Source organism: Gossypium arboreum, chromosome 6, assembly GCF_025698485.1.
Source record: "Gossypium arboreum isolate Shixiya-1 chromosome 6, ASM2569848v2, whole genome shotgun sequence".
Lineage (NCBI taxonomy): Eukaryota > Viridiplantae > Streptophyta > Magnoliopsida > Malvales > Malvaceae > Gossypium > Gossypium arboreum.
Genome location: NC_069075.1, coordinates 139,778,539 through 139,789,728, shown reverse-complemented (window position 1 = coordinate 139,789,728; position 11,190 = coordinate 139,778,539). Strand labels below are relative to the sequence as shown.

The 11,190-nt window shown below is 29.6% G+C and overlaps 1 protein-coding gene and 1 long non-coding RNA gene across 3 annotated transcripts; one reads left to right on the top strand and one right to left on the bottom strand.

Annotated features, from left to right (window-relative positions):
- Window positions 1–3,870: 3,870 nt before the first annotated feature.
- LOC108456073 (uncharacterized) lies at window positions 3,871–4,610 on the top strand. Its single transcript, XR_001866858.2, has 2 exons — window positions 3,871–4,042; window positions 4,349–4,610. It is a non-coding gene; the product is annotated as an uncharacterized LOC108456073 (long non-coding RNA).
- Window positions 4,611–5,635: 1,025 nt separating this feature from the next.
- On the bottom strand, window positions 5,636–8,177 carry LOC108457381 (pentatricopeptide repeat-containing protein At1g09900). 2 transcript variants are annotated; one of them, XM_053030145.1, is made up of 2 exons: window positions 7,954–8,177; window positions 5,636–7,713 (listed from the first exon to the last, which is right to left on the bottom strand). In XM_053030145.1, exon 2 carries the CDS (start codon window positions 7,644–7,646, stop codon window positions 5,982–5,984), a length of 1,665 nt encoding a protein of 554 aa, XP_052886105.1. In that variant the 5' UTR covers window positions 7,647–7,713; window positions 7,954–8,177; the 3' UTR covers window positions 5,636–5,981. The 2 variants fall into 2 exon arrangements, with proteins under 2 accessions (XP_052886105.1, XP_017611896.1); XM_017756407.2 differs by having other exon boundaries at window positions 5,636–7,776; window positions 7,954–8,174.
- Window positions 8,178–11,190: the final 3,013 nt, after the last annotated feature.

Genomic DNA, 11,190 nt, shown 5'->3' with positions numbered 1-11,190 from the left:
GGAAATGTTATACATTGATGGTGTATTAAATTTGCACCATTTGATACGTTCTTGTCTGTAGAGCTGTATATAGTTTGAGTTTCTTCTAACAACAAAACAACTCTATAAAACAAACAAACAAACAAAAAGAAACCGTAAATTGGATGTTAGAGTCATGTTTTAAATGATCATAGCTACGCCAATGAGATTCCCATCAATCTTTATTAAGTTTTTCTTTCTGGTTTTTTCTTTTCTTTTTTACATTTTGATTAGGAAAAACAAAACAAAACAGCTCGGAAAGGACATTAAAAATTGGAAGCTTTTTAAAGTGAGAATTTCCTCTAAGACATGGCTGATGCCATTAGCCTTATCCTTGGAATTTGGATTAAGGTAAAGGAGCAAGGAAATTTCTCTTAAATTGTTTGATTTTTGTTTACTTCAATTTGGAGAAATAAAAATATTTATATTTGTCTTTTCACATTTTATATTAACATTTTGTGAAAGGGTATATTTGAAAAAAATATTTCAACATTTTTTTTATTATCCAAATAAAATATACGAGTTATTAGTACACTAACAAAAAAAAGTATACTAACAAAATAAAAGTAATTTAACTCCTAAAAGAATTGACCAAAGACGTTATAGGGATTGTTTGCTTGTGGCGTGTGTTGATACATCATACATACATATGTCGGTAATAATTTACTTCTGTGAGTAATGTATAAGTTGCCTCTAAAGCAAAATTTAAAAAAAAAAAAAACAGTTATATATCAATTAAGAACACATGAATATGATTCTTTATGAAATTCAAAAACTCCGATATTAATATATCAAATAATTATTCATGTAGTATAAGCATCATGGAGGCTCTTATATTAAAAGATAATTAGTATTTTGCTTCCTTTATTAAAAAAATAAGACATTTTTTCTTGTCGTTAAATAAAAGAGCAAATTGATTCTTTCGGTTAATAATTTTATCTATTTATACTGTTAAAAACTAGAGTGACTAATAGAATAATCAAACAATGACATGGCATGCCACTTATACTGCCTACTGTTGTATGATGATTAATTTTTAACAGTAAAAATAGATACATTTTTTAATAGAAAGATCAATTTACTCTTTGATTTAACATATAATGATTAATTTACCCATTTATTGAATAAAAGAGAAAAAATATAATTCGATCCTAATACAAAAATCTCCATAATACTTTTACCGTATTTTGATAACAATTATTATTTATACACATAATTTACTATCTTTTTTAACCATTTCTATTTTACGTCCTTTTCTTTATCCAAGCATCCAAACATAGGGGAAAAAAACATGGGTGGATAATCAGTTGCATTAAGTAATGGCCCTTAAACCACGTGATTGAAGGGCGTACAAAGCTGCCTTCTTCATCTGGTTAATCCTTGGATACCTGTCATTTTGTCCTACACACGTCCAGTCACCCTTGTACATTTGTCCCGTTATTAAACCACTACCCCATGCTATAACCATGACATATCTCACATATTCATCCTTATCATTTCCCTTGTTTAATGCCCTTTGGCCTCACTCAAGGAAGTAACTGACATGCCTGTTATTTAAGGGAACTTGCACACAGATTTCGCTAGACAAAAAACAATGGGGTTTTGGAAATGGGTAGAGTAAAACTCTTCTTTAATGAATTTTACAAGTTAGAGCATGGTAAAAGAGAAACATTTATAAGCACACAAAAAGGAAAAATGCCCCTGGAATTCAATGAGAGTGCAATTTATATATATACAGCGTCCCAAAAGATAAAATATAATTATAGTTTCATAATATTCACTCATTTGAACTTAATGGGAAGTTTTGCAAGAAGTATCATAGAATAAGAGTTAAATTGTATTATACTCTTTTACTCAAAAAATAGATAAATTAAATTATGTGTGTTTAGATTAAAATGCAAATTGGTCATTTTTGTTAAAAATTTCATTCATTTTTACGGTTAAAAACCAATGTAGTTGATGAAATAATCATACAATTACACATGGCATGTCACGTATACCTCAAGTTGGCATACCTAGACTAATTTTTAATAGTAAAAATGAATAATTTTTTTAACAGAATGATCAATTTACTCTTTGATCTAACAAATATGGACTAATTTACCCTTTTTTAGTAGATAGGGTGAAATGCAATTTGACTCTTAGTAGAAGGGCCTCTATTATCCTTCTATCAATAATTATGATACTGATTGCCGATGTAATAAACATGAACATGATGTAAAACATAGTATGTATAAATTTCACTAAATTTATCAAGTATCTTAACATCACAAAGTTGCAATTCCGATTGTCGAAACCATTTTTTGAAAACGGGAAATTGACTTTGAAAATGAAAAGTTGGGAGTCGCCACCAATCGTTTTTAATAGGGTGTGATTGGTTCACCTCAAAACACGGTCATTTTTAATAAATAAATAAATTTTTCAAAACGACGATTTTGGTCTACGAAAATAAAAAATTGGTTCGGGAGTCAGTTACGTACGAGGAAGGATTAGCACCCTCGACACGCCCAAAATTGGTACTTGATTGATTATTTAGTGTCTCAATGTCGAAAATTAAAGATTTGGACAGAGTTCAAAACGCGATCCTCCTTTTATTGGCTTTTAAAACATTTAGGTAAGTCAAATGTGTATTAAAGACCATCTCACCTTGAGGTAAAACATTACATCCAGTACGTTAGGACACAATATTTTTGACCCTCAGATGTGATCTTGCCTTTAAAACGTGCGTTTTTAGCTTTAAGAGGGTATTCGAACATTCAAAGCAGACCAAGAAAGCGAAACCCAGTACGTTAGGGCACGATCCTTTGAATTCTTTAAATATCGAACATTGCCTATGTTTTGAAAAATTTTGAGAGTGAACCGATAAAGGAATATTTTGATATTCAAAACAAACAAAGAAGGCGAAAAAAAATAAAATAATAATAATTTAGTATATAAAAAAAATCAATGAAAAAAAACTATGGTATATAAAAATAATAAAATAATAAAGTAGGTTTATTAAAAATTATAAAAAAAACTTTAACGAAGAATATATGCATATAAAAATTATAAATAATGATAGTAAAATAATAGTAGTAAACGGTAGGAAAAAAATAAATAAAATATGATGAATAAAATATAATAAGTATAATAAACTATATTTAAAATTATTATAAAATATATATATAAAAAGAAATAACACAGGAAAAAAATGATTATTAGCAAAAGAAGAAAAATGATACGCCAAATAATGTAATACATATAATGACAAGTTATACATAAAATAATTAGTTTTACTTAAAAAAATGTATACAAAGAATATAACAAATATAAAAATAAATAAATAATATAATAATGTGAAACATAACTCAAATTGACTAAATTAAATGGAAGAAAAAATAACGAAAATGATATAATAAGTATAATAAATAATAGTGTAAAAAAATAATACAATAAATAATAGGAAAATAACCTAAAATAGTTAAATAAAATAGCAATAGATTAATAATAATAGTACCAAAAGAATTTAATTTTGTGATAAAAGTGTTTAAAATAAGCAAAATAGGGCTTAATTGAGATCAAAACGGAAGTTCTAGGATAAAGCACAAATAAAAGGGGAAAGGAGGACCTCATTGAAGGGCGCGTGGAACAAGGGAGTTTAAAAATGCAATTTACCCAAATTTTTGAACCTAGCATTTAATATGGACCAAATTAAAAGTTGCACAAAATTGCTGGGTGAAATTCAAAAACAAAAGTGAAGCAGATTTGGGCAGCAAGAAAATGTACAGGGACCTGATGCACAAATTGACCCCTTAAAAGGGCCAAACACGTGAGCCCCGCCACTTTAAAAGCTATTGAATGGTTTTGCAGGACCCATTTTATTTCTTATTCCCATTATTTTTCAAACAAAAAGAAGCAGAATGCTTCTTCTTCCCTGCTCCTTTTCCATTTTTCTTTGCTAGGAATTCAACCTAGCTTGCGCCACTTGGAGGATCATCGGTGCCACGCACCTCCACCTCACCGCCGGTTCACGGATCAAGACCAGGTAAGCCCTCCTTTCTCTTTTAAAACTTTGTTTGATTATTTTCAAAAATAAGGAAAAAAAATGTAGATGCACAACAAAGGCTAAAAACCTTGAAAAAAAAACTATAATCACCTTTGATTCTATTGAATGGTATTAAAAGTTTACTCAGAAATCTGGTATATTTCTCTGTATTTCTCTTGATTCCCTCGGAAAAAAAAAAACTCTCCTTTATACCGTATTTTCAATGGCTTTTTATAGCCTAGAAATAAAACAAGGGAAAAATAAGTCTCCTCCTGTTACTATGCTTCTTGTTGTTTTCTGTTGAAGATATAGCTGCGAAAATCTCGGAATCGAGAGGCGTGGCGGAGTGGGACGCTGGTGAGAGGCGTGCGGCGCGAGGACTCATGCAACAACTTTGAGTCTCTGTTCGTTTGGGCCTTGTTTGGGTCTATTTTTGTGCCTATTTTTCTTGTATTGGATCATGGCATGAATTTGGTCCTACACTGATCATTACAATTTCATTTGTTTCACTGAAAATGATTTCTTGGCTTTTCTGGAAAAGTTAATATTTTTTGGGAGTTTGAATAAATCTGTGTAAAATATTTTCTATTATTTGGCAGATTTCGTAAAAATATTTCATAAAAATTGTTTTCAATGAAACAAACATACATTTGAGATTTATGATGAAGAGTTTAAATGAAATAGTGAATTGATTAAAAAACGATGTTGAGGTGAAATTATAATAAATAATGAATCTTTATGATGTTAAGAATTAAATTGTAAATTTTATGAAATTTATAATTAAAACAAGAGAGTTGATTTACATGAAAAATTGTTATGTGAAATAAGATATTATAATGAATTATTTGATTAAAATGCTTACATGGTGAAAAATAAATTACACGATAATAAGAACTAAATTGAAAATTATATAAAATTTAAGTGTGGAACAATTTAATATGTGAATAAGAAAATTATGATAAAAGTTTAATGAATGTGATATGAGATGATGAAATATGCAAAAACATTGTAAAAGTGAAATTGTGGAAAAATATGAAATTTTATTATTACAATGACTAAATTGTTAAACTTGAAAAAATATGTGAATAAAATAACAAAAGTGAAATACATAGAAATTTAATATGTAAAACAAGATATTGAGATAATTTATGTGATTAAAGTATAACAAGAAAGAAAATTGATTTAATATGATTAAGTAGTGAATATTAAACTTTTATGATAAAAAGGGACTAAATTTAAAATTTATGAAAGCTTGTAATAAAATATTTGATAAGTAAAGAATGTAGTAGAGAATATAACATTCCAGTGCTTTGACCTGATGTTTGAGTTGGGTATGAGAGATGTTAGAGTAAACAAAGCCTTATCAATTTAAAAAATATTTTATGGAAAAATTTTTGATAAGATATTTTACGGGAATAAGGGGATAATTTTACGTTAATTGGAAAACTTTTTACATTAAACATCTTATTTTACATGAAATAAACATCGGAAAAAGTGAAAATATTTTCCGTAAAAACTTTTACATTGGAAGATACGGAGCCTAAAATGTGATGAAATGCCATCACAAGTAATGAAATAATCCACAAACAAACCTTTGAAGAAAGGTACTAATATTAACATTATATTAAGCAAAGCAAACATAATTACCACATCAGCTGCAAGCTAAAACATAACAAGGCAAACATGAAAATCGAAAAGCATATATAAGGTTAAAGAAGGATATAACAAATGTTCATGACAGGTACGAACGTTTGATTCTAGAGTAAAAGGATGGCACAAAAATAGAATTCCAAAGGCTACATGGCTATGTACCAAAATTGCACTAGGACATCATCCAGGAGCGAGGAGAAAACAAAGTAAAACTGTAGTTTATGCAGAAATGTGGCAAGACTTAGTGTTTGCCACCTGCGGAAGAACTAAATAAGGCATGCACCGTAGCCTACATCTTGACAGCTACCTGTTCTGCCGAACTTTTCTTCACAACTCCTCTATAGCACAACTCATTTAGTAACTCCAATGCCTCGTTAGCTAAGCCTTCATATGCTATACCTTCAATAAGAATGGTGTATGTAGATTCAGTAGGTTTACATCCCCTCATCACCATATAAGCCAAAAAGTCAATAGCACGATCAGTTTGCCGAGCCTTACAAAGGCCCAACATGATGGAATTATAGGTTATGGCATTTGGCCTAACACCCATTCTCTCAAAGTCGTGAAAAAACTTTATCGCATCATCAACCTTTCCTTCTCGGCTGAGTCCTCCAACAAGTGAAGAGTAGGTAATTATATCAGGCTTTAGACCCTTGGCACGCATCTCATCCAAAAGCTTTATAGCTTGATCTGTTTTACCTACTTTTGACAGCCCATCAATCACGGTATTGTAAGTGATTAAAACAGGCGAGCAACCCTTGGTACTTAGTTGATTGAGTATCTCGACTGCCACATCAACCTTCCCATCTCGGCATAAGGCCGTAAGCAAAGTGTTATAGGTCACTATATCAGGGTAGCAACCTCTAGACACCATTATCTCCAAATACTCAATCGCCCTCTCCATCTTCTTTTCTTTGCAGAACCCATGGAGCAGTGGATTATAACTTAAGGAATTTGGAGTACACCCGTGTTTGTGCATCTTCTCCAATACATCAATTGCTCTGCCCAATAAACCTTTTCGGCATAAGAAATTAATCAGTATATTGAACGTGACAACACTAGGGGAACAGCCCTTACGTAGCATATCAGCTAACAATTTCTCTGCATCCATCCACCTGCCGGTACTACACATGCTACGCAAAATAATATTATGAGTAATCACGTTCGGTTGGCATCCATAAGATGGCATGCTATTCAAAAACTTGATTGCTTCATCCAATCTCCCTTCCTTACAAATCCCATTAACAAGAACATTATACGTAACCACATCTGGTTTACATCCTCGATTCCTCATCTCATCCAAAAGCTTCATAGCTTGTGCAACGCCACTATCCTTGCAAGTTGCTTCAATCAAAATCGTATATGTAATAACATCCGGATAACATTCTTTCTTCAATTGCCGATCCAAAACTTCCATCGCTTGCTTCAACTTCCCACTATCACACAAGCTACGCAAAATTGTATTATACGTAACAACATCAGGAGCAACACTCATCCGATCCAAAACTTGTAAAGCATTATCAATCTCCCCTGCCCTGCAATACCCGCTAATCAACACATTATAGGTTATGACATCAGGAACAGCCCCTGAATCTTCGATAATCTCCATAACCCGTGTAGCTTTCCTCGTCTTGCCTCTCTTACAAAATCCACGAATCAAACTCGTACAAGCTATAATATCAGGAATCTCACCATGATAAACCATGCCCTCAAGAAGCCTAAACCCTTCTTCCAGTTCACCATTCCTAACGAATTTACGGAGTTGATTATTGCTGCCAGATTCCTCAATAATGGAACTCGACGGACTAGACAAAACATGACCATTCCCAAAACCCCCTTGTTGGGAACTTTCATAACCTTGCAACCTACCATTAACACCAGCACTTTCAATCTTTGAAACAGCAAGTACCTTACATCGCCTCCGCATTTGGAACCCCCCGAGTTTGCACCCCATAGAAGCTTTAGCAACAGCTTTAGCCTTAACCCTAGCTTCTAAAAAGCGACTATTTCTTAAACCCTCCCTGTGAAAGTAACAAAACCCTTCATGGGCATGGTTTGTATATACTATCATATCCATACTTTACCTACGAGTTTGTAAATTACCAAAAATATCAATTCTCAAACACCACCACTTAAAAAAAAAAACCATACAGTACTTCAAACAAACCAGAAATCTAAAAAGGCAGTTATTCCAACACAATTATAAAAGTAATTCAAGTTCAAATGAGGTTTTCTATGGAAAGCAAAGGGAGAGAGCTTACCTAGAAATAAGCTGTGGAAGGGATAACTTTTAGAAAAAGGGGAGAGGATGCCGGCGTTGTTTGTGACTTTATCCAGTTTTGTTTTCTTCTGGTTAATGGTTTCTATGAAATATTATCAGCCCTGGAGATAGAGCAGCCAAGTCCCATTGTTGAGGCTAATTGGGACTTAAAGAGAGTGAACTCCAATTCTTATGGTTGAGAAAAAGCCCAGTGATTATGTCCCCAAATATGGGTTCATAGCCATGTCCATAGAGACAACAGTGTTGGGCTCAGTGGATGATTGATTTGATTCTCGTATCAAGGTTTATGGATCTCGCATCGAATCTCCTTTGGGTGTTTAACTTTGTGCTCGTTTTTAATGGTGATTGGTACTTCATAGATATTTTTTTTAGAAAAACTAAAATATAAAATTAAAAGGACATAAATAACCTTATATTATTATTTATCGGTTTATAAAAAAATTGTGCACAAATTTATCTGAGTTGATATTTATTTACTTAGTTTAGCATTACTTCTCAAATGTGTTTTTGGCTCAAAAATATTGAGTAAAAGTTAAAATTATCTGCTTGCTAAAAAAAAAAGTTTTTGCAAAGATTTTTTTTATCTCAAAAGTATTTTTGAAAAACTTTTTGTCTCAAAAATGCTTCCTGAAAGCAATCCCAAACTGACTCTAAATTTTCTCGAGACTTTTATATATGTATATAGATTGTAAAATAAAAAAAAGGGGATTAAGTAACTTTATATAGATAAATGAAGAAATAGATAAATCAATCCTATGTTTTAAAAAATAATTTACATAAATAACTCTACTACTTTTTAAAAGAAAATAAGATTATATTAATTTATAATTGAGTTTCAATCTAGGCAAAATTTAATTAAAATTTGTATATAAAATAAGGAAATTATTTGTATACTTCAAAATTTTGTTTTACTCAATTAATATATTATTTTGATTTATATAAATACTTATATTATCGTTATATCCCTACAAGAACATTACATGTAGTAAGATATGAGGCAACCCATAAATGACTCTCGCTGAAAGTGGGTCCACATACAACCTCTTACTGAAAATCACCTATGGCGACCCCTCATTTAAGACGGTCCATGAGGAACCTCCTATATATCCTATTAGAACTAGCCTAGAGACAATTCGCTATGCACCTCCGCGAGGATCACTAAATGACCACTTGATACATACCCTTCATGAGTACCATTGCGGTGCAACAACCTTGTATAACTTTAGGGAGGAACATGTCAAAGTAGGACCACATAGCACACTATATGGCAACAACTAATCTATAACGACCTTGTCACTTCGCCAACCACACAATCATGCCTACCCCTGTACTATCAATTACGTGGCACTACAGGATAATGGGTGACCCCTCTATATACCTAAAGCACGAGGGACTAAGGATCTTGTTCTTCTTCCTTAATAAAAACCATAAGTATCACAAAGTTTTTCCTACTTTCTCCCTTTACACCTAAACCTAAACTCCGTGCTTGTCACATTTGAATCAACACTCTTACCTCCACCTCCTACTCTTCCTTGTTAATACTTATATCAACAATTATACTTTAACTTTTTTATTGTGTTGGTGTCACAAGTTAACTAGGCACAAATTTAGTTGAGAAATTACTCAAAATCATTTTTTAAGTAATTTATATTTATTATAATACCATTTTGATATTTTTATATATTTTTGTAAAATCAATAAAAACTCATATGAACTTACGACATTGTGATTTTTAAATGTTTGGCTTTACTATTTCAATCAAAACTTTATTTGTTGACTTTTAATAGATATATTTTTACATAAATTTTTCACTCGTGTCGTTATTATGTATAATTTTGTATATATATATATATAGTTTTACTCAACTAAATATGTTTAAGTGACATCAACTTCAATCAAAATTTTATTTTATTAGAAAATATATTTTGCATTTGCTTTACGCTATATAATGGAGTGGTAAGGTACTTATAAATAAATCCTTATTAGTCTCAAATTCAATTCCTTAGATATTCATTGATAAAATATTAAAATTTTGATTTCCAATCAAATGAATGTTTTCAACATCTAAAATTTTTAATTGTATTCTATAATCATATTACTTTTTACTTAATATAAGAGTTTCAACAAATAAAAGTGTTTAATATTGTAAATAAATAACTATTTATTATTTAATGCGAAAAATATTAAGTTTATTTTATTTTAAAAATCTTATTTTTGAATTAAATTATTTCCTTATTCTATTAAATATTAAAATATTAAAAATTTATCTTTAACTTTTATTCGAACTATTTAAAATAAAATAAATAAGATCATACTAATAAAATTAAAATTATGAAATAATGTATTTTAGAATACATGAACTATAATTTAATGTGCAATTATATACATGAACTTATTTTGTGCACTTTTATACATGAAATCTTGATTTGATCAAATTTTTGTAAATTATTAACACAATAATAGGTATAACATCATTTTATGTTTATATATTGCATAAAAAATAATTATATTTATCCAATATAAAAATAAATTGATGTATTTATTTACTTAAACGTGTATGATTAAATTAAAATTAAGTATCCAATTACACACTTGAACCACAATTAGAGTTTTACGTGTATAATTGCATCAAATTAAATTTTATATATACAATTACACATTAAATCAAAATTCATATATAATTTTAAAATTTATACCTTAGGAAAATTAAAATATATATTATCAAATAAAATATTTATATTCAGTGTATAATTTTACTAATACATCAAACAAATTTATAATATAAATTCAGTGCATATAAAATTCGATACTAAACACTTAGTGCTTAATTTTTACCAGTTAATTTTTAATTTAACCCACTGTAATTTTTATTTATTTTAGTTAAATATTTCATATAAAAACAGTAAAAGAGAACATTAGTAATACCACTATATTAACATTCATTACTTTATTAAAACTCACCTATTAACAAGTTCCATAAATTAAAATGTAATTAAGCATGATTCTTTTAAATTAAAAATTTTCATACAAGTCCTTATCAAATTATTAGATTAAAAATTAAATTGTATTAAAATTATATTTTACCCTCCAAAATTAAAAAAAATATGTTTAATCTATTAAAAATAAAAATCATAAATTAATATAATATAAAATTATATTTTAATCTTTTAAAATTTATTAATCAATTTCACCTCTAAAAAATTCTTAAATTCTCCCG